This window comes from Haplochromis burtoni, unplaced genomic scaffold (genome assembly GCF_018398535.1).
Source record: "Haplochromis burtoni strain Fernald_Lab_line unplaced genomic scaffold, NCSU_Asbu1 Contig_80, whole genome shotgun sequence".
NCBI classification, from domain to species: Eukaryota; Metazoa; Chordata; class Actinopteri; order Cichliformes; family Cichlidae; genus Haplochromis; species Haplochromis burtoni.
This window is the reverse complement of record NW_024582441.1, coordinates 994,098-1,014,647: the sequence shown is the minus strand read 5'-3', so window position 1 is coordinate 1,014,647 and position 20,550 is coordinate 994,098. Positions and strand designations below refer to the sequence as shown.

Here is a 20,550-nt window from a genome sequence, read left to right as displayed (position 1 = left end):
CTATCTATCTATCTATCTATCTATCTATCTATCTATCTATCTATCTATCTATCTATCTATCTATCTATCTATCTATCTATCTATCTATCTATCTATCCTGTACTTTAATACAGTGTATTTGATGTTAATAAAAGGAGATTCAGGTAGCTTCACACACAGGTGGATTGATGCCTGGTGATATTTTCTTTGTTTAATGTGAGCCTAGCCTGTATTCTGTATTGTCTGTTGTCATGTACTGACGTGGTGAATAATGAATAATTAAACAGAAAATGTGTAATTATTTAACTATACAGCAGAGTGAAAAACAACACATAGAAATAGTTCTAAAGGTAAAACGAACAGATAGTATATATTTATTATACTGACATTTTACTGACACCACACCCGCAGCAGCAATTCTTTGTGTGGTACATCTAAATGTATTTACACACGACATCAAACAGAACAAAAATATAAACCACACTTTGTCAAAGCAAGCCCTGTTTAGCAGCATCACTTGTCAGGTGGCTGAAGTATTCAGTGAGGCAGGCAGACATTCCCTTTACCATCTCACCTCTACGTTATCTTAATGATCTCCTACAAGTGTCTAACTCCTCTGACGAGATTCAGGGGAAGAGCTGTAATCGGTGTATTTCCTCTAACCTGACAGTATTCCCTGTGAGCATTTCATCTTGATATTGAATGGAATATGCTAAAACGGTACGTGTTTGTCTGGCAGTGTAGGCCCGTTTCTACTGAGCTGAGAGCCACTAAAAAATGAGAATGGAGGGAATGATTCACTTTCATGAATATCCTTCACAAGAAGATACCATAAATGTCCTCATTCTCAAACTGGAGATGATGATGATCATGATGATGATCGTGAGTAGTGGAGCTAACTAGTGGTTGTAAACAAAACTAACTGGCAGTGACGAGATCATGACAAGTAGTTTGGTGTTGCAGTTTTGCCATCTCGGTTTCAAAACAGCAACTCGAGCTTCCGTGAATGATGTTGAAGATATTCTAAACACTTGCTGTCGAGTAAATGTTGAATATACACATTATTGTTTATTTGTCCCCAAACTTTGTGTAACATAAGTGACTTTTAGAGGTATAAATACAGAATATCTTACCGTCCATGGTTTCATACTGTATGTTTCTTGTGTATTCGTTGGTTTAGAAATTCAATAATCGAACATACTTTTACAGAGTGATTGACGCAAAAGAAACAGGAAATACATTAGAGAGAATCCGTGGGAGGAAGTGGGGCTCCCTGTTTACATCTCTGTCTTATAGTTTCCAGGCTGACAAAGAAAGACCGCAAGAACGCTTGGCGTGTAGCTGAAGTCACATGATCAGCAGAGGAACTACCAGACGCCCTGCCTTCGGTACCTTCCCACGGGCTGATATATAAACCTCTTCAACCCACATCGCAAAAACATACCAGAAAAGGCAGCGCTTGAAGAGAAAGGCAGAGTTTAAGAGTTTGTGGATACAAAACCAAAATGAACAAAACAAACTTGTTGGATTTTTTTATCTTTGGGATGGTTTCCATTCTTATAACAGGTAACTGTGTGATCAACTCAAAAGCAAATCTGCGCTAAAATGCAATTTTTAAAAAAGTTGAAGTTAATTTCATGTTTTTCTTCACACAGGCTCCAGATGTGAGGCGATACACAGTGAAGTATTTGCTGCAGAAGGCTCAGATGTTGTACTACCCTGTAAATACCCTGCAATACTGATCAGCAGTCCACCTGCGATTGTCTGGAGTCATAAGGAGAAAGGGTAAGATGAAACTTCTCCTTTTTTTTTTTTTACATTTTTGCTATTCTCTTTCACTTTTCATCTGCAGATTAACCAGCTTTAACCCCTTACACAACAACAAACTCCTTCCTCATTCACTAATAAAAGACTTGTATCTATTTGCTGATGACTCTGGATTGTTGTGATTCCCTTTCATCTACAGCACTATTTGGAGGAAGGAACGGAACGGTCTGGAATACCGCGGCTCTCGATGGTCCCAACGTGTGCAGTGCCCCCACCTCCAGCTTGATAGTGGCACATTCAGCATTCAGATAAACAGCGTGACAGAGGACGATGTTGGACTTTATTCCTGTAAAGTGGACCTTAGAAACCAAGTGATTGAAAAGCAGGTCATGCTCAGACTTATTAAAGGTAAGAAGCACTAATCGAGCACGCCTACACTCACTAATTACAAAAGACCACAGAGCTTTTTACCATATAAAAAAGTAATATTTATTTGTGATATAAAAATGTGACCAATAAAATAAATATTAAACATTTGTAATATGTAGTATTTACTGTAAATTGACAGAAATCTCACTCTCTTCATTTACAGTGTCCTTTTCTCCACCGGCTCCCCTCTCTGGGAGCAACACTCAACTCTCTTGTGCTTTGAAACCTTGGCGTCATGGCGTCTCTGTGGAGTGGATGTTAAACAACAATCCATATTTGCCTCAGGCTAAAACCGGCTTGCACGGCGACAAAGTTTCAAGGGTTTTAAGAGTCACCGAGAAAGAGAGCGGAACCTGGACCTGCGTCGTGACGTACAAAGGAGAAAAGGGCCAAGCTTCAGCAGCTCTGGATGTGAAAGGTGAAATATTAAGCTGGACAACTGATTTATGAAGCTGTTGGATAAAGTATTTTGTGCTCTTAACAATTTTCTTTCTTTCTTTCCTGCACAGGAATCATCCAACCACCCAAAGATAACGCCAAGGTTTACGCTACTGTGGGGTCTCCGGTCACTCTCCCCTGTGTGTTTTCCTCTGGTTTAAGAACTTTGAGCGCAGGCTGGGAGAAAATCAATCCTGTGTCTCCATCCACCCGCGATCTCCAACTGCTTTCTTTGGCTTCGTCCTCACCTGATCGGCTCCGCTGGGATAGGTCTATCCGTATTAATGAGGTCACATATGAGGACGAAGGAAAGTACAGATGTAGTGGGAATGTAGGACAGCAAAGGCTGACTCGGACTTTGCAGCTTGTTGTTGCTAAAAGTAAGTTTCTGATCTTTCAGTTTGAGGGAAAATTCAATGCACTTGTATTTTTGATATAAAATCATTTCTCTTGTTTCTTTTCTCAGTCGTCCGCTTAAAGCAAAAATACTCAACGACGCTGACCTGCCAGCTGAGCGATGCAAGCGAGGTCACCGAATACGAGTGGGCTCATGTGACCTACGATGAAAATGGCACCGCGATTGTTGGGTCCATCCAGAAGGGGAAGGAAATAATCATTACCGACGGGTCAGAGGAGAGCTGGGGCGAATGGACATGTAGTTTCTATGGGCAAGATGGCCTTTTGGGGAATGTGACATACAATACTCATCTGATGAGTAAGTTCGCATTTTTGGTGTTTTTCTACTTCTGCTGTGCTAAAAAATAAATATTAACTATAAAGAACATTAAAACCTTTTTTTAAATGTTTATTTTATATTTTTGCAGGTGGTCTGAGCGGACAGAAATCCTCAAGCGCATCAAATAACACCGCCACAGTGGTCGGCCTCAGCTTTCTCCTCATTGTTCTGCTCCTCATTGTGGCTCAGATGTACAAGAACCGCCAAAGGGTAAAAAAAACAAAATTTGTAATTTTGAAAAATCGCATAGAATAAATATGAAAGCGTGCATTCACAGATTATATCTGTAGGGATTACCTCAAATAACGCTGTACATCTCTTCCCCACAGAGGAAAAGGATCTTTCAGTATCCCGCCCTGGAGACCATTGTTCATACCATCTCCAACGAGCGGGAGGAGAGAGAAAGGAACCGGGAGAAAATCTAAGGACACATAAAATTCGAGGCTTCGCTGGAAGAATTTCAGAGCACTAAATTGAAGCAAAATCTCTTGCCGCCTGCAATATGTTGAGAGACTCTTGTTTACACAGATTTTGTAAATATTTTCAGAGCAGATACTGTAGCAATGCTGTTTCATTCGAACAAAAATGAAATGCACTATATCCTGTGTTTCAGCTGTGCATGTTTTAAACTGTTGTATGTGTGACGATTTACATTTGCTTTTAAATGACAAACTGAGAACAAACTGCTTGACAAATAAAAAGCATTTAACAGAAATACATCGATTTTTGTTTATTACACGTATGCACAGTCGAATTATTGTTGGTCAGTGGCAGAGAACTATTGGTGCTCGTATAAATAAAATACACAGCAACTTAGAAAACAAGTTTCAGTATTTACATCAAACACTAGCTCTATAAACCAAACACTGACTACATTTATCGCTATTTTACATTCACTTCAGAATAATTAATGGTCCAAAATTCAGACAGTGAGGACCGATGTGCTACAAATAAAATATTTGTGCAAAGAAGTATCTTTTGTTAATCTCCTTTCCCTCCTTAGGTTGCTTCAACTTTTTATAAAAAGTCTACCATCCTTGTCAATTCATCGCTCTGAAATTAAGATCCACATCCATCTTCTTGCTCCGACAGTTTTTAGACAACCCACTGCGACTGACCTCAGCTAGCTGGCTGGCAGTTTAGCGCTGAAACCACTCTGTGGCTACAGCTGCAATGCCGCTTTCACGCTACACCTGGCTGCACTCGCCATCTTCTTGCTCCGACAGTTCGCTGATACCACACAAGGCCAAAGATTGGTTGATTTCCTCCAGAAAACCATTTGTGGAAGGACGTAAATGATCATTAACTTCTTCGTCATCAAAGCACCAGCCGGGCCAATCCACATTTACACCTTCTGCAAACACACTGAAAGGGGGAAACAGAAGGTCAAAGGTCATCATTCTTTCAACATTTACCGGGTCACAATCAGGTGACCCCTTAAAGAGCTTTTAGTCTACCTCAAGTCGGATGATGCATTTTTAATAAGCACATATATATATATAAAGCAATGTGCTTTCAGTGACAACATTAAAGATAAACATGCAGAATGTCCAGGTTTACCATGATGTTGCTTTTAGTACAACATATTTATTGATGCTTTAAGGTGCACATCGCTCCGAGTGTAAAGCTGTGTAAACACAGGCTTAAAGTGTTAACTGAGCCTATAAAAAGATTAAAATTAAATTTTATATTACTAATTTGACTCTGAAGAGTTGCAACTAATGTTACTAAACTGATGTAGAGGAGGCTATTTTAATTAACGGCGTAGTGAAGAAGAAGTTCAAAATAGTAAAAACAAAAACACAGTAAAAGTAACTCTATACTTCAGGACTTATATCTCTGTTTTCTATAGCATGTAGAATGATATATTAATACATATTATATAGATATTATATGTTACATAATACCTGTTATAATGTATAATGCATAAGCATTATGTATAATGTTATGTATAAAGATCCACAGTTTTCAATATTGTAAGAACACTAAATTAGAATAAATGTTCCAACAATAATTGAGGAATTATACATACTTTTTACTAACCAGAAGAACAATATTTAAATTTAGAAAAAAGTAAATAAAGATATTTTAGGAGTGCTGCTGACTCCGGCATAAAAAACAAACTTTAAAACAAGAAAAATGTTTGTTTTTTTTCTCAGTGTTTTGTGAGAAAGAAATTTGCTTCATTATTATTCATTATGTTAATCAAAACCTAAGCGTGCTTATAGCACATTGAGGTTAGAGACAGTAACATTTCCACTGTAACAGAACGGTCTATTTGTTACCAGCCTACACCTCACTGAAAACTCATTTAAAGATTAGAAGCTTTATGGGCTTAAAGATATATTTAAAAGTGATGCGTGCTAACTCTGTCCACTATTTTAAGTCAGTGAGTTTTTTTAGTTAAATGTCTGATCTGCACTACAGCGTAAACTATTTGCTTCAACTCAGTCTGTCAGTATGTGGGGCATATGAGAGAAAGCAACCCACCCGACCCCACTGTGGTCTTTACTGTGGTAAGTGCAGTATGCAGCAGAAATCAGCAGCAATGCAAAGCATTATGAAGATACAAATACTGTAATACCACAAGTGACTTCAAATGTCAATGGAAATTTTAATGTAACAAATCTTCTTTGAACATTATGGAAAACTGTGGCTTTTAAGGCTCAATTTGCTCTGTTTCATCTTGATAACTTAGCTATTCTGAGGAAAGATTTTATACCCATAACGATCTAAAGATAAAATATGTAATATGTAAATCTTTTGAGTTGATATGATAGGTGCATGTTTTCTCTGATTGTTGTCTGTGTGTGACAGTAAATGTTCAGGGCTGTTGTTTTACATGTATTCCTTATGTCTTTATTCTTAGAGGATGAAAATCACTTGCCTGGCAGTAATCACTTGTTTTTAAATGTTCAGTAGTCCTGGTAGTGCTCGTTTACAGCTCTGTGTTTATTCTCGGACTCTACTAGAGTAGCTTTGCATGATTCACAGTTCAAAAATTTATCTTGTAATGAGCTTTGTTGCAGCCTCAGGCTGAAATAAGCCAGCTTTCTTCTCATTAATGCCTCTAAAAAAGAAATGTTTTCTGAACAGCAGGTGGGTGGGGTGCACGCTCTTACAGTCAGTGCAGTGTGCCTGAGAAGACCATATTAGGGATATGGCCGCTCTTTGACGTCATTCGTAGGTTGAAACGAACATTTAGAGCGAAACAAAAGCCTGAGCTTTTCATTTGCGGGGATTAGATAAATGACAGAAAATGGAGGAGGATAAAAGGTCCCTTTTAAATAAAATGTGAATAAGAATGAAAACAAAGGGAACTTATCACTGCCATATACTGACCTGTTCCCCTGCTCATCTTCATCTCCATCTACCAGCTGCTCCTTCCATCCTTGACTCACGCTGAGGGCCTTGGGTCTTGCTACTTCCACTTCCTCCAAGTCTGTGTTTCTGTCTCCATCACTGCGTGACGGCGAAGATGTGGCAGAAAATGAGGGAGAAGGAGAAGGGTATCTTGACCTCAGAGTTGTTGTTTTTAAATTTCTGTCTTTTTTAAATCCTCCTCTCCCCCTGTCTCTGTCTTTCGCTCTTTCTAAAAGGCCCTCCAGTCGTGAGGAATGTTCATCGTCTGTTTGGGGTGGCGTGTGTAAGCTACTGGGGCGAAGTTTGGCTTTTCCTTTTGGTTTCATGTTGGAAACAGAAGAACTTCTGTGGGTTTTTATTTTGGGCTTTTTGTTTTCCAACTTCCTGTCAGGCAGCTCAGATTCAGAGAAGGCTTGGGGATCAGAAAAGACTCTATCATTCCAAAACGTGTCTGGGTTTGACTTCAGGGTGCCCAGTTTGACTGTCTGCTGTGGATCAGATTGGCAGGGCATGTAGATAGGAAGAGAGTTTCTTTTCAGCTTTGGGTTGTAGTCTGAGCCAAAATTAGAGGAAGAGTAGCTGTTTGAAGCAGCCCCAGTTTGTTCCAAACTCTGAAAAAACTCCTTAGATGTGCGAAAAGTGGCTGGATTTGTGCTGACTGGTCTCCTCCGTTGTATCCCAGGTGACTTTATATTTCTGGAGACCCACGCCTGTTGAGGTGTCTTAGTGTCTCCAAACAGACTGCCACTGGAATTTCTCCCTGCGTCCTGGTTCACGGAGAGGGAATCTGAGCCTTTTCTTGTTAATATTTCTTGTTGAGTCTGCTGTCTTAAAAACTCAGGTCCCTTCATTATTATCGGTTGATAATTAGATTGTAAAGTGTCATCTTCATTTGTTGGGTAGTCAACATCTGGGAGTTCACCTGGTAAAAAACTGTATTTTCTTACAGTGTTGTGTTTAAATGGCAGTGCAGCACTTGTGAGAGAATCCAGAGGAGGGAAAGACTGTCTCAAAGTCATGCTCTGCTCCTCTGTCATCTGAGATTCAACAATTCTGTCTTCATCCTCCCCCTGGTTTCCACTTTGATCATGTCTCACTCCCAATTCTATCCATTCATGTTCCCTGAAAGCTGGTGAACGCCTCTTGCGCCCGATTTTGTCCTCAGTGTTATTGGGCTCTGTGCACCAAAAAGGTAACTCACTTTTATTAGTGGTCATCTCATCTGGAGATTGATACGGTTCTGGCTCAGCCAACCCATTTATCAAGTTAGAGATAAAAGTATCATCAGTGGATTCGTCCATCGAGGTCTCCATTCCTGGCTGTGCAACAGGTTGTTCTTCTGTCTCCACATCGTCTGTCATTGCTTCTTTAACAGGGTTTTCATTTTGCTGGTTTGTCTCTGTCTCCTGTCTGTGGTGCTCTGCCTCTCTCAACTGCCTCAGTGTTTCCTAATAAACCATCCAAAGAAAAAAAGTGACTCAACTAGTTCACACATAAAAACACCCATTTACCACCTACTGGTTCCACACATTTCCACCAAAATGTTGAAAGTACTGCCGTCACGCTCTAACGAAGGAGCTACGACATGAAATTACTAAATGGCTTGCAAATGCAGCCCACAGATTCTATCTGCCATTCATTTTTACATGAAGTACCCCAAATTCTACTAGCAATACTATGTCAATACTATGTTTTAGATGTTTTATGAAACTGGATTGAATTGTGGGCGGGTACTGAAAAGGCACCTTTGAAGATAAAAGCCTAGTTTAAATTCTTAATTTCTTTTACTGGACTTTCTCAAGATAAAATTTAACCAGGATCTGCAGTTTGGGACAAATCTCCCCGTTTGGGGCAGTACAAAAAAATCAGGTAGTCTTGTAAAGTCTTTCGCAGGACTTAAAATGAATTTTTTTTTATCAAAAAACAAATGCTAGATAGACCAAATATGACAAGTTGTGCAACAAAAATGAAAATATCCGTGGATATATCAGTGAAAATATCACATCAACACAAGCCAAATTCAGGAGGTGGAGGATCGGACTCTAATCATAACTGAAAAAAAAATAATTTTGTTATATATATGCATATTTTTAATTTTTGGAGCCAACTTTGCAGATAGTCTGATAACTCAGATTTAGTTCAAAATATATTAGAAGGCACTAAAAACACAACAATGTGCTGCACAGTCACTTCACATGCCGGCCTTTTTCCACTGCTCTACATACCACTGACATAGACTGGCTATCAACAAGAACATCCGCTTAAGCTGAGACAAAACATAACTCAAGTGCACAATGATACATTTCCACTGAGAAGATGGAAAATTATGCAAAGCAGGACAGTAAAAAGTAGGCATGCATTCTTGCAGCTTTCTGTTCTAACAGGTGACGACAAAGTAACTTTTATCCAACCTTCCTTTTATCCTCAGTGTACAGCAGCTGAGCTGTTCTGGTCCCCTCCCCAATTGGACCAGTAGTGACATGTTTAGTTTTCCTTAAACAGCTGGCTGCCTGAGTAGTGTCCAAAAATGATATGGGTTTCTCTGCTAACAAGGCAGGGATGGAGTTGCTCTCACTTCTGGAAATCTGGCAGAATTAAATATTTTTCTGGAGGAATTTAAAAAAAGATTCCAAAACATGACTATCCAGAGTCATGACTGAAAATAGGTCACTGAGCTTGTGTCTTATTTATATCAGTGTTAAAATAGCAACACTGTAACACTGAATGACTGCAATAAGAAGATGCTTTTAAAGTTCTGTCAACTATGTGGGGTCTAAACCAAAACCTGACACTGTCATTCTCATAGCAAAAGGTATGGTGCTCTTACAGATAAAGTTAAGCCAGACTACAAAGATTTCAAAATTTCTAATATTTTATTTTATTTTCTGATACCTTCGCTTGGTCGATGGTGGACACCCATATGGAGCAATTCTCTGAGGTGCTGGCGACAAGTATGACGACATTCATAGCACTCTGAAGCTCACCTACCTCCACAAGGAGAAATGAATCTGAGAGAAGCAGACAGACAGTTAGATTGTTCTTTTTATAATAATTAAGCTACATCCAAGTGTCTCGACTCTAGTCTAAAAGAAAGTGCTACACACAGCCATCTTTCAGTGGTATGCAGTACATCCTGTCGAGAGCCAGAGGAGGTCGAACCACCTTCAGCCGCTCTGTTTTCTTCTGGACTTTGGTGAGTAGAAGCACATCTGAGAAAAGCAGAGCCACCAACTCCAGCTACATCATACCAAGAAAAGGGGAAAAAATTAATAAATACAAAGTAATTTGTAGTAGTTTTGAGGAACGCAAATTAAAATCATAATAATTAAGTGCACAGTTTTTGCTCACTTTACTGTCTTTCCTGCCTCGAACCTTCAAGCTCTCCTCACGCAGCAGCTTGCGTACAACTTCAGAACCTACACCTTTGATGGGGCACGTTAGGTCAAACTTGCAGACTTCTCGGACATGCTGTCAACGAAATCAACCTCATGTAAATATTAGAAGCATTTCAAAAGAATAGAGGTAATATCTTTGAGTTTCCTGTTCACTACATTACACGCACTAGTGATTATAAACTCAACACTGACCTGCTGCATCTCACCAATATGTAACCCACTCTTGTGTGAATCCCACCATTTAGAAAACCACAACAATAAACTCAGTGCCCACAGAACTTAGTCATTACAGCACTTCGTGCTTTACATCCACAAAACAAGGTAAACACAGATGTGACATCTAAGCTCTCGCATCTTTGAATTAAACTTTTTCTCTTCTCCAGATTTCAAGCCACACAAACATCAATGCACTTTTTATGTGTAGACTTTATTGCAGTAAAACAAAAGTACACTTTCAACACAGAATGTCCTCTGGGCTTAAGAATGAAGTAAGTCTGTTTATTTTTTGTTGAAAGGTCAATCCATAAGCTACAAAATAACTCCAAAGAACAGAGAAAAGTGACAAAATGATGACAAAGATGTGTTTTACCCTGTCGATTTCCTCATTTAGTCCATCCACCTCATACCCATCCAACCTCTGAGCAGAGATGTTGAGTGCGTGTTGCTCATCTTTTAGTCGCAGGTAGTCATTGATACCTTCCAAAAAATTATTTACACTGAACAACTGTACAAGGGAACAGACAAAGGAGGCCAGTGTGATGCAATGACTCACATATTGCATCTATAAAGGGAAAAACATTCTGTGGTGAATTTAAAAGGATTTTATTTAAAGGTATCTAATCCTCACCATGCCTCTGAGTGTGTGCTCCACAGGAGGGTCCTGAGTGTGTTTGAGCACAGCTTTGAGCAGCAGGGGATACTTTGTGATCCTCTGATGGGGTTTGGCCTGCATGTCTCCAAGACGCATCCGATCGCCCTGAGGATGATTCTCTACCCACTGGAAAGGACAAAAAAAACACAAGAATATGAACTCAACTTGATGCTTTCAAAATAAAACTGATAGCCTGACAACCAAGTTTCTTAAAACTATCCAGTTAAGTTCAAGACTCATTGGAATAATGCAGAATTTGTGTAGTTTTGCCTCTGCACAGCACAACAGCGGATGTTACTTGACTAAACAGCAGGCATTCAACTTCAATTCAATGGGTTCAAGAAAAAAAATTAATTATTCAGCAATTTAGAAAAACTTTCTTTACGCATCTAGACAGAGTGACAAACAGTTTCATGGTCTGTTGTTATTTCTTGACAATGAAGCAGTCATAATATCTGCAAGTGATTCAAAGTTCCCAGTAATTTTGAATACGAGGCCCAAAGAGATGTCAAGGAAAGTGAAATAGATGTCACACAAGACATTGTGACAGAATTATTTCCACGTTTAAGACAAACAAGACCAACAACAACACAGCAACTAATCAGGTCATAAACATTGTCAAGGAGGTGGCTGCATCATTATCAACATCTACAATCAACAGACGCCTCCATGAGTGCAAATATAGCACATTTACAACAATGCGCAAACCACTGGGTACGCTCAAGAGCAGGAAGGACAGATTAGATTTTTCCATAAAACTACATATGCTACATATATCAGACTTATCCGAATGCTACAAAACCGATCGGGCAGGGCTTCACAGTGCAAATGGATAGTGACCCGAAGCAAACTGCAAAAGCAGTCCAAGAGTTTCTCAAGGCAAAGACACGACACGTTCTACAATGGTCAAGTCAGTCACATCAAACAGAGCAGCTTTTCAGTTACTGAAGATAAAACGGAAGGCGGAAAAAAGAAAACCACAAACAGCAGCAACTGAATTTTGCTTCACCGAAGGCCTGGCAGAGCATCTCAGGGAAACAGCATTTAATGATGTCCATGGCTTCTACACTTTGTTAAACCCTTTGAATTACAGCAAGTCCTGCTGTACCACCACGAGTAACCGATGGAAGGAGCAGATTCAAAGAAAGTCAATTCAATCACATGTCTGTGAAGGTTCTCAGTCATCCAGGTCATCGTAGTCAAAGGAGCTTGCAAAGAAAAGCGTCTGGACTTCTTTAAGTTGCTTGAGATGAGAGGTGAAACGTCTTCAAGCAACTTAAAGAAGTCCAGACGCTTTTCTTTGCAAGCTCCTTTGAATTCAATCACATATTGATCGTTTGATTAAAAACCCACTGTGGTGATGTGGAGAGACAGAATTGAAAAAAAAACCCTGTCTTTATCTAACGAATGCACTAATTATATATTTGATAAAATCATCGACTTCACAGTGATTAAACAAGAAGGTGAAGACAATTCACAGAAGTCTCTGATTTCTCTATAATTTTATTAATGAACTGCCAGAAGACTCTGTGACTGATATCAGAACCACCTCTAAAACCTTCTGAATGAAACTATAACTGGAAAAAGAAAAAAACCTTAAATGAGTTATTTTTGTTTTAACAGCCACACCCTCATTGCCCAGTAAGCGCCAGTTCTTGGTAAAGGAAGGCTTTAACTGTTAAACACAAGGTAGCACTAGCTGATTCTGCTGGAAATATCTACAAATATAGAACTGGTTTTAGTTTAAATATGATTATGTTCATCTAAAGGTACTTTCTGACTCGTCACAGCGATGTTTGTGATGATTCTGATTTTTTCGACACCAGACGTGACCATCCCCACAAGGATTTCGCTTCTTCTCTCAGGGACAAAGTGAGGATCGTTTGCCTGTTAGCCAAATATGTAAGAGGTGTTGTAGGTCACACTCTTCTTGCAGCCTCTTTTCCCATAAATCTTCTGCACAAATCTTTGTGAACTAGATATCTTTCACACCGCTGTTAAGGCTGAATCATTTGGAGAAGACGTTGGTGCCCGTCAGGAAGCAGCTCTAAGAAGTCGCCCACAAGCTTATGAAAACATTACAAACCACAAAACACAACCAATAGCAACTGAACTTTTAGTCAGTCATTAAAATGAATTACATTGAAATAATAACTGGGTTAGTGTGGGAGAGCAATTCTTTGATCTTCAGATGTATAGAATGCATGCACAAGCTGTATATGGATGTTACTGCTGCTTCACTGTACCTGGACGTAAGTGGAGAAATGTAGGTTGTTCTCCATCTGCCTGCGCGAGAATTCAAGATTGTCTTCCTCCTTCAGGCAGTATTCATGATAGGAAGAGAAGCGTTTATGAAACTGGGGAAAAAAAAGAAAAGGATAAGTCCCCATAAAGTCACATCAGTATGTTTATCATTATTATTAACGATGCAGAGGTTAGCGCTAGCTTTAACGCCGCCATCTAGTTAAATATGCCTTTTTAACCCTTGGATACTTCACTTTGCTCCATTGTGACGCACATGAAGAGCTTCAAATTTCCCTGTTGCAGGAACAGTTATGCCCATAGTTTGTTGGACAAAGACACCATGTCCTTGCAGTTTTGCCTCTGTACACCACCGCAGTGAATTATTACTCAAATAATAAACGTGTGATTGAAGTGCAGACTTGGATACTTGGTTTAGTTTTATCTACAGTAACTGTAAAAGCTGCTGTTTCAGGTTGAGACCTGGTGACTGACTTGACCATTTCAGAATATCCCATTTCTTTGCTTTGAGAAACCCTCGGGTTGCTTTTTTTTAGTCCTCATCCTTTTGCAGTCTGATCAGTTTTACAACATATGGATGAATGCTGAGTACTGTTTAATCTGGCTACCTTGTTCTTCAGCATACCCAGCGGTTTGCACCTTGCTGTAAACCCTCTGCATTTAAATTCATCAAGGCGTCACTTGATTGTAGACGGTGACAATAGTACACCTACCTCCCCACAAGTGTTATTGACTCGGTTAGATGTTGTGAAGTTGTTTTTTCTTAACCATGGAAGTAATTCACTAATAATAATATACAGTAATAATATAAAAATGAGCATTATAAGATAATAACCTTGTCATCATGCACTTTAGTTATCTTCCTCTGTCTTTCTTTTGGTTGAGCTGAGCTGGTTCACATAGTCTTTATTTTTAAGACTGTACCTCCTTTACTTATTGATTTATTTATCTGTCTTGGTTTTCTTTTCTTTTTCAGTCCAGTGATGACCTCCCTCACCTGCATCAACACCTCTTTGACTTTCGATGCTTTCTGGAGCAGTCTAATTTGTCCTTCCTGTTCTTGCGCATAACCAGCGGTTTGCATCTGGTTATAAACCTGTTTATTGTTCAAGAAGGCGTAGATCTTTATAATGATATCCCCCCTCAACAACTTCACTTACCCCCCCACCCACTTCACAAACTCCCCACCCTCATACTATATTCTTGACTCGGTTAGTTGTTGTCTTAACTGTGGAAATAATTCTGTCATCATGCACTTTGCCATTTTCTTCTGTGGTCTTTCCGGTCTACTGTTTGTACTGTCTCTCTGATAAGTTTGTGTGGAGTTTTCAGCCGAATGACAGCCTCCCTCACTTGCACTGTCAACTTTGGGCCTTATATTTAAAATTACTTTGAAAAGCTTTAAAACAAAAACCCAGCACTTCAAAAATTGTGTCTGGTTCATTTGCCATGAAAGAACAAGCCAACAGATATCAGCTGGCCATTAAACTGTCCATCAGTCAGGTGTGCATTTTCACAAGTTTGTAAAAATGGAGGACTTTGTATACAAATGTCTGTAATGCCCCAAAGAGTTTATGCAAGGTTTTTGCAAAACCCATAAATTAAAGCTCAGAGTCTGCTCTTCAATTGCATCTTAACTGCTTCATTTAAAATCCACTGTGATGGTGTACAGAGGCAAAACCACAAAAACTGTGTCTTTGTCCTAAAACAATATGCACATAAATTTATACAAGTAGGCCTAGAAAAATGGCAGAATATATAAACATATCCCAAGTGTTTCCACCTGCAGGACTACTTTTATGTATTACTTCATTGTACGTGAGTAAATGTGCTTATATGTCATACATCTGGTGGATGTTTTGTTCCAAAACAACGTGCAGAAAAGCAAACTCATGTGGAAACAAAACCTGTACCCACATGGAGGTGAAGCATGATGTAAGAGGTGAAAATGGAGGGGGGAGACTCTATAACTGACCGGTAATATAAACTGTCTGCACGTACAGTATCATTCAGACTGGAGGGGGGGGGGACTTACCTGGAGACATCCAGGGTCTAACCTCATGGGGTCAAAGGGCTTGCCTGTTTTTCGCGCTTCCTGTAACATCGGATAAACCACCTCCTGCCAGAACTGCTGATGTTCTTCGAGGATGGAGGGGAGGTTGGAGAAAAGCTGCTCGGGGGTCACCTTTTAAAACAGGAAGTGCGACAAAAATAAAGACATGTGTTTAACTCCCCTGCTTTGCTATATTTTCCGACTTCTCAGTGGAAATGTGTTGTTGTGCTACATGTTCCACTTGCACTCGAGTTGTATTTTGCCTCATCTTAAGCGGATGTTCTCGTTGTTAATCAATCTATGTCAGTGGTAAGCAGAACAGCGGAAAAAAAGTCCTGCAGGTGAAGTGACTGTGCAGCAAACTGTTGTGTTTCTAGTATTTAAATGATAATGCATGCTTTGCACACTGACCTCCTGGAGAAATCCTTTTTGGTGCAATTGGACAAGAGCCGCAATAACCAACTGTGGGAGGCAGACACAACTTTGTTATACATCCTGTCGAAACTCCCTTTCTCCGCTCTGAAACTTTAATGTAACTGACTGTAAGCAGCTAGGGAGTGACATCTTACGTCTTTTATAATAAGCAGCTTGTTGATGAAGATGAGTTCAGTATAGACAAACTCCCACAGCGCCTCCTGCTGGTGTCTCTGTATTTTTGACATTGTCTGAAAAGAGGAAGCAGAAGAAATGTCAGGGTCATCAGAAAGAATGTCAAATGTGCATATTGTGTAATGATTATTGCCATCAACGAGTCCCACAGCCAGAATAAGGCCAACAGAGTATCAGTTCCTCTATTACTGTTTGCCACCCCCACAGCCAACAGTTCACACGGGACACAAGCTCAATTGTTCCTGCCAGAAAATGTGCTTTTATTTCCTAAAAAGGCAGTGCATAAGAAGCATGTACAATGGCATGGTTTACTGAAATAAACAATTTGTGCACTTCATTTAGACCACATGAGAATAAACTACAGGATGTCAGGCCTTGGCCAATGAATTGATCTGTTTTGTTCTTTTAATTTGATTTGTTGGCAGTAAGAAAAAGAAAAATATATATATAACGATAGGGCCCGTACTGAATGAGACTGCACTATATCTGTCCAGCTCGTCTCCAGCGTGGTTCCTTGACTTTCCTCGTTCCATCTCCACCTGAGATCCTCTGACAGAGAGAGGGCCTCCAGGACTTGCTTCAACCCATCCAGTTGACTTCGCTCCTGGGAAGTTGTCATAAACCATGAGAATAAATAAATAACAAAGAAGAAGAAAATAATCAGGCAGGGAAATGAGGAGAAAATATGACGCTCTACTGAATCAGTCCTTCCTTAATAGAAATAGATGTTAGTTTTGGCCACAGGTTACATCTAAAAGTATGACAGTGGAACAGAATGAACTGCACTGCTGCTGTGAATTTGGGCGTTTGAGTGGGCGTTTGAGTGGGCGGTTGCCTTTACAGCAAGTCTGTATCTGTTCCTTAGAAAACCAGCATGTAGTTTGATGAGCACAGCACAATACCTCAGACGCTTTGTCAGACACTCCCTGGCTGAACAGGACTTGTTTGAGTGCAGTTCTGGGTTTGGCTCCTGCAGAAGTTCCTTTACTCAGAGTTCCAAAGTCATTCGCGACCTTTTGCTTCATTCGCCTCTGGAAGCACAAAAATGCAGCGGGACATGTGAGCATGTATGCACAAGAGAGGATTGCAATGAAAATAAATGAACTGAAACAGTGTAACACACCTAGAACTGAATCTAAACTTAATGCACGGTACTTCGGTACAGAAGAAGTATTTTACAAGTCAAGGTTTTTGACATCTTAGTGAAAGTACAGGGATTTTTATCAATAAAACATTTAAATAGTCAAAGTAAGAGTGCTTCAAGTGCCAATTTATAATTTTCATAATGACATATTTTTAATATTTAAGTTGCATAAAGTGCTGATCTCTATAAAAATCAGTATAATGTATGAAAAATACTTCAACTGGTTTTAAATACTAAGTTGTCCAGAATAAGTCAATAAGCTGCAAAACAAAAAAGGAATAATGGGTTTCAGCCTATAAACATATACAAGAAAATTACCTTAATTAAAGTACTCAAGTAAATCTACTTAATTTAACCCCCACTGGTGCCAGAACAGTAGGCTTGCCCCATCCTTACAATTCTGTCCCACTCCACTTGCCTGATAGCCGATTGTGCTGTACTTGTGTTTGTCTGCTGCCCTCTTGTGGTGGATGTTTAGGTCTGCAGCTTTCCCGTCAACGACATCAGGCTCTCTGGTTTCCGTCTCCCTCTGCCTCTCTCCATCCACAGTCTGCAGCACCGTTTCTTCCATTGGTGATTCACTCCCCCCTCCGTTGTTTACATGCTGTGCGTTTGGGATAAGGCTAAAGAGGAGCACACAGAGTTACTCAGTGCCATTATAAAGTGTGTGATGACTTCTTCAAAAAGAAAACAGTCCTTTCACAGGACTTTTATTAGGACTTTTTTTTAAATCCAATGAGTAAATGCACATCAGACTCACAACCTAGATATAATGATAAACTGAATTATCATTAAACTCAGTGGCAAGCTCCAGATCATTCATGGAAAATCCCACTTTAAAAATACTTTTCAGGATTCCCATCAGTGACACAGTTTGAGTGTAAGCAATCAGTCCAAATGAACAGCTAACAGTCCAACATATAAATGCACAGCAAAAGGTACGCCATTTAGAGCCTTGTTTCATTTTAAATAGTCTTAAAAAAATACGAAAAATTAAGAAAACTCAATACATGTCAGAACTTATAATTGTGTTCATTTATTTAAAGATTTGATTTAACTTAAACAATTTAAGTTGATTTAAGTGTCGTTCTGGTCTGCTACTCGCCGCCCTCGCAGGAACCCTGATTGGGCTGTCAACCATCAATCTCTAGCCCACCTGCCCAGGGCGCCCACCGCGATTAGCAAAAAAGAAAATACTCCACTCAACTTCGGTCTTCTAAACATTCGTTCATTGACAAGTAAGGGACCTCTCATCCAAGACCTCCTATCTGACCGTAAGTTTGACTTTTTCTGCTTAACTGAAACCTGGCAACAACCTGATGACTTTTCTCAGCTAAATGAATCTACTCCTCTGGGGTTTGTTTACTTTTCCAAACCCGCTGCTCAGGTCGTGGGGGTGGTCTCGCGATCTTTTTTCACCAGCACTTGAAAGTCCTGCCAGTTAATGTTGATTCCTTTAGTTCTCTAGAGATCCTTGCATGTGAGCTGACTGGACCCATTCCCACCATCATAGCTACTGTATACCTCCCACCGCCAAACCTAACCCTGTCTTCCTCAGTGACTTTGCTAATCTACTAACCCATCTTTCATCTCTCTCCCCAAATGTGATCTTGGTGGGAGATTTCAAAGTTCACGTGGACAATAATGACCTTCTGCTCACCAGAGACTTTTCCTCCTGTCTCGAAGGCTCTGAATTTAAACAATTTATCGACTTTCCCACTCACTCTAAAGGACACACCCTGGACTTGGTCTGCTGTTCTGGTCTTACTCCCTCTAATCTTTCTGCTACTGAAATCCCCATAACTGACCACTTCCTCCTTTCATTTAACCTCACTCTCTGCTGCTCTTCTACCAAGCCAACCCGTCTCATCTCGTTCCGCAACATCAAGAACATTGATATGGACATTCTCACTACCAGTTTGGACAATGTTCAGATTCCGGACTTCTATTCTACTCCTGATGATTTGTTGTTATATTATAATAATTGTCTACGCACTGTCCTTGATTCTCTGGCTCCTGTAAAAACCCACTCTGTTTCCTTCGCTCGCTCTGCTCCCTGGTTTACCTCTGACCTCCGAGCTCTGAAGGCCAAAGCTCGGCAGCTAGAGCGTAAATATAAGAAATCTGGTTTAACTGTTGATTCAGAAATCTATAAATATCACGTACTTCAGTATAAAGACTCCATCAGCAAGGCCAAACAAAGCTTCTACTCTGGTATTATCAGTTCTTATGAAGGTAATGCAAGGACTCTGTTTTCAGTTCTCAACAAACTAATTCAACCCCCAACGCTTTACCACCGCACTTCTATTCCTCTGAAACATGCAACTCCTTGATGCTGTTCTGGACTACGAAAATCAATAACATCCACCAGCAACTCAGATCAAATGTTGTGTCTACGCCCTCTCCAGAACCTTTTCTCCTTTTTGAGCCATTTTCCACTTTTCATCTTCCAGATTTATCTGATATTTCCGAGTTCATATGTAAATCAAAGCCTGCCACATGTCATCTTGACCCCATGCCCACGGGGCTTGTGAAATCCTGCCTCTCTTCTTTACTCCCACTCATCTCTGCTATCATTCACTCTTCTCTCACCACCGATATCGTTCCCTCCTTATTCAAGACTGCTCCAGTCACTCCTATACTGAAAAAACCTTCTTTAGATCCTAACAACTTTAACAACCTCCGTCCGATTTCCAATCTACCCTTCATTTCTAAGATACTCGAAAAAGTGGTTGCAGCTCAACTTCATTTACACCTGGTTAATAATAACATCTACGAGAGATTTCAATCTGGTTTTCGCTCATGTCACAGTACAGAAACTGCTTTACTTAAAGTCACTAACGATCTTCTAATCGGAGCTGACTCTGGTCTTCTCACAATTCTCGTCCGTTTAGATCTGAGCTCAGCCTTCGACACCATTTCTCACTCTATCCTTCTAAGCAGACTTTCCTCTCTCGGCATCTCTGACACACCCCTCGCCTGGTTTCAATCATATCTCCTCGACCGTTCCCTGATTATTCAACTAAGATCATTACGCTCTCGTCTATTCCTTGTCACCTCTGGTGTACCACAAGGCTCAGTTTTAGGCCCTCTTCTCTTCATAATATACATCCTCCCTCTAGGTACAATTTTCCGCAAATTTGATCTTCAGTTTCACTGTTTTGCTGATGACACCCAGTTATATCTCTCTTGCAAACCTGATTCCTCCCTCCCACCTTCCTCCCTTTCAGAATGTCTATCCGAGTTAAAATCCTGGTTTACCTCTAATTTTCTAAAGCTCAATGAGGATAAAACTGAGATCCTCCTTATTGGCACCAAATCCAACCATTTCTCACTCACCATCGATAACTCCACAGTTTTCCCTTCTCCTCAGGTTAAGAGCCTTGGTGTCATCCTAGACAGTTCACTTTCCTGTAAATCTCACATCAATATTCTCACCCGTTCTGCCTACTTCCATCTACGTAACATTAACAGATTGCTTCCTTCTCTTTCCACCCAGTCTAC

At 40.0% G+C, this 20,550-nt stretch overlaps 2 protein-coding genes across 2 annotated transcripts in view; one reads left to right on the top strand and one right to left on the bottom strand.

Annotated features, from left to right (window-relative positions):
• Positions 1 to 1,341: 1,341 nt before the first annotated feature.
• Positions 1,342 to 4,056, top strand: LOC102311151 (lymphocyte activation gene 3 protein). The gene is made up of 8 exons (XM_005925236.3): positions 1,342 to 1,545; positions 1,635 to 1,764; positions 1,946 to 2,154; positions 2,339 to 2,593; positions 2,685 to 2,993; positions 3,080 to 3,328; positions 3,438 to 3,559; positions 3,679 to 4,056. The coding sequence occupies exons 1-8, from the start codon at positions 1,485 to 1,487 to the stop codon at positions 3,772 to 3,774; spliced, it is 1,431 nt and encodes a 476-aa protein (XP_005925298.1). The 5' UTR covers positions 1,342 to 1,484; the 3' UTR covers positions 3,775 to 4,056.
• Positions 4,057 to 4,536: 480 nt separating this feature from the next.
• plekhg6 (pleckstrin homology domain containing, family G (with RhoGef domain) member 6) overlaps positions 4,537 to 20,550 on the bottom strand; it is an 18,036-nt gene continuing 2,022 nt past the window's right edge. Inside the window, exons 2-15 of the mRNA XM_042222153.1 lie at positions 17,465 to 17,669; positions 16,805 to 16,933; positions 16,369 to 16,506; positions 15,863 to 15,958; positions 15,705 to 15,755; positions 15,276 to 15,425; positions 13,225 to 13,335; positions 10,955 to 11,104; positions 10,697 to 10,831; positions 10,061 to 10,180; positions 9,817 to 9,949; positions 9,605 to 9,720; positions 6,692 to 8,160; positions 4,537 to 4,714 (exon numbers count right to left, since the gene is read on the bottom strand). Of these exons, the coding sequence (XP_042078087.1) occupies positions 4,537 to 4,714; positions 6,692 to 8,160; positions 9,605 to 9,720; positions 9,817 to 9,949; positions 10,061 to 10,180; positions 10,697 to 10,831; positions 10,955 to 11,104; positions 13,225 to 13,335; positions 15,276 to 15,425; positions 15,705 to 15,755; positions 15,863 to 15,958; positions 16,369 to 16,506; positions 16,805 to 16,933; positions 17,465 to 17,669 (3,181 nt within the window). The remainder of the gene's footprint in view (positions 4,715 to 6,691; positions 8,161 to 9,604; positions 9,721 to 9,816; positions 9,950 to 10,060; positions 10,181 to 10,696; positions 10,832 to 10,954; positions 11,105 to 13,224; positions 13,336 to 15,275; positions 15,426 to 15,704; positions 15,756 to 15,862; positions 15,959 to 16,368; positions 16,507 to 16,804; positions 16,934 to 17,464; positions 17,670 to 20,550) is intronic.

Excerpts from the sequence above, each read along its gene's own strand:
- LOC102311151 (XM_005925236.3), top strand. The coding sequence starts at position 1,485 with ATGAACAAAACAAACTTGTTGGATTTTTTTATCTTTGGGATGGTTTCC. Across the intron at positions 2,594-2,684 it reads AGCAGCTCTGGATGTGAAAG|GAATCATCCAACCACCCAAA; the intron begins GTGAAATATTAA and ends TTTCCTGCACAG. Across the intron at positions 2,994-3,079 it reads GCAGCTTGTTGTTGCTAAAA|TCGTCCGCTTAAAGCAAAAA; the intron begins GTAAGTTTCTGA and ends TTCTTTTCTCAG.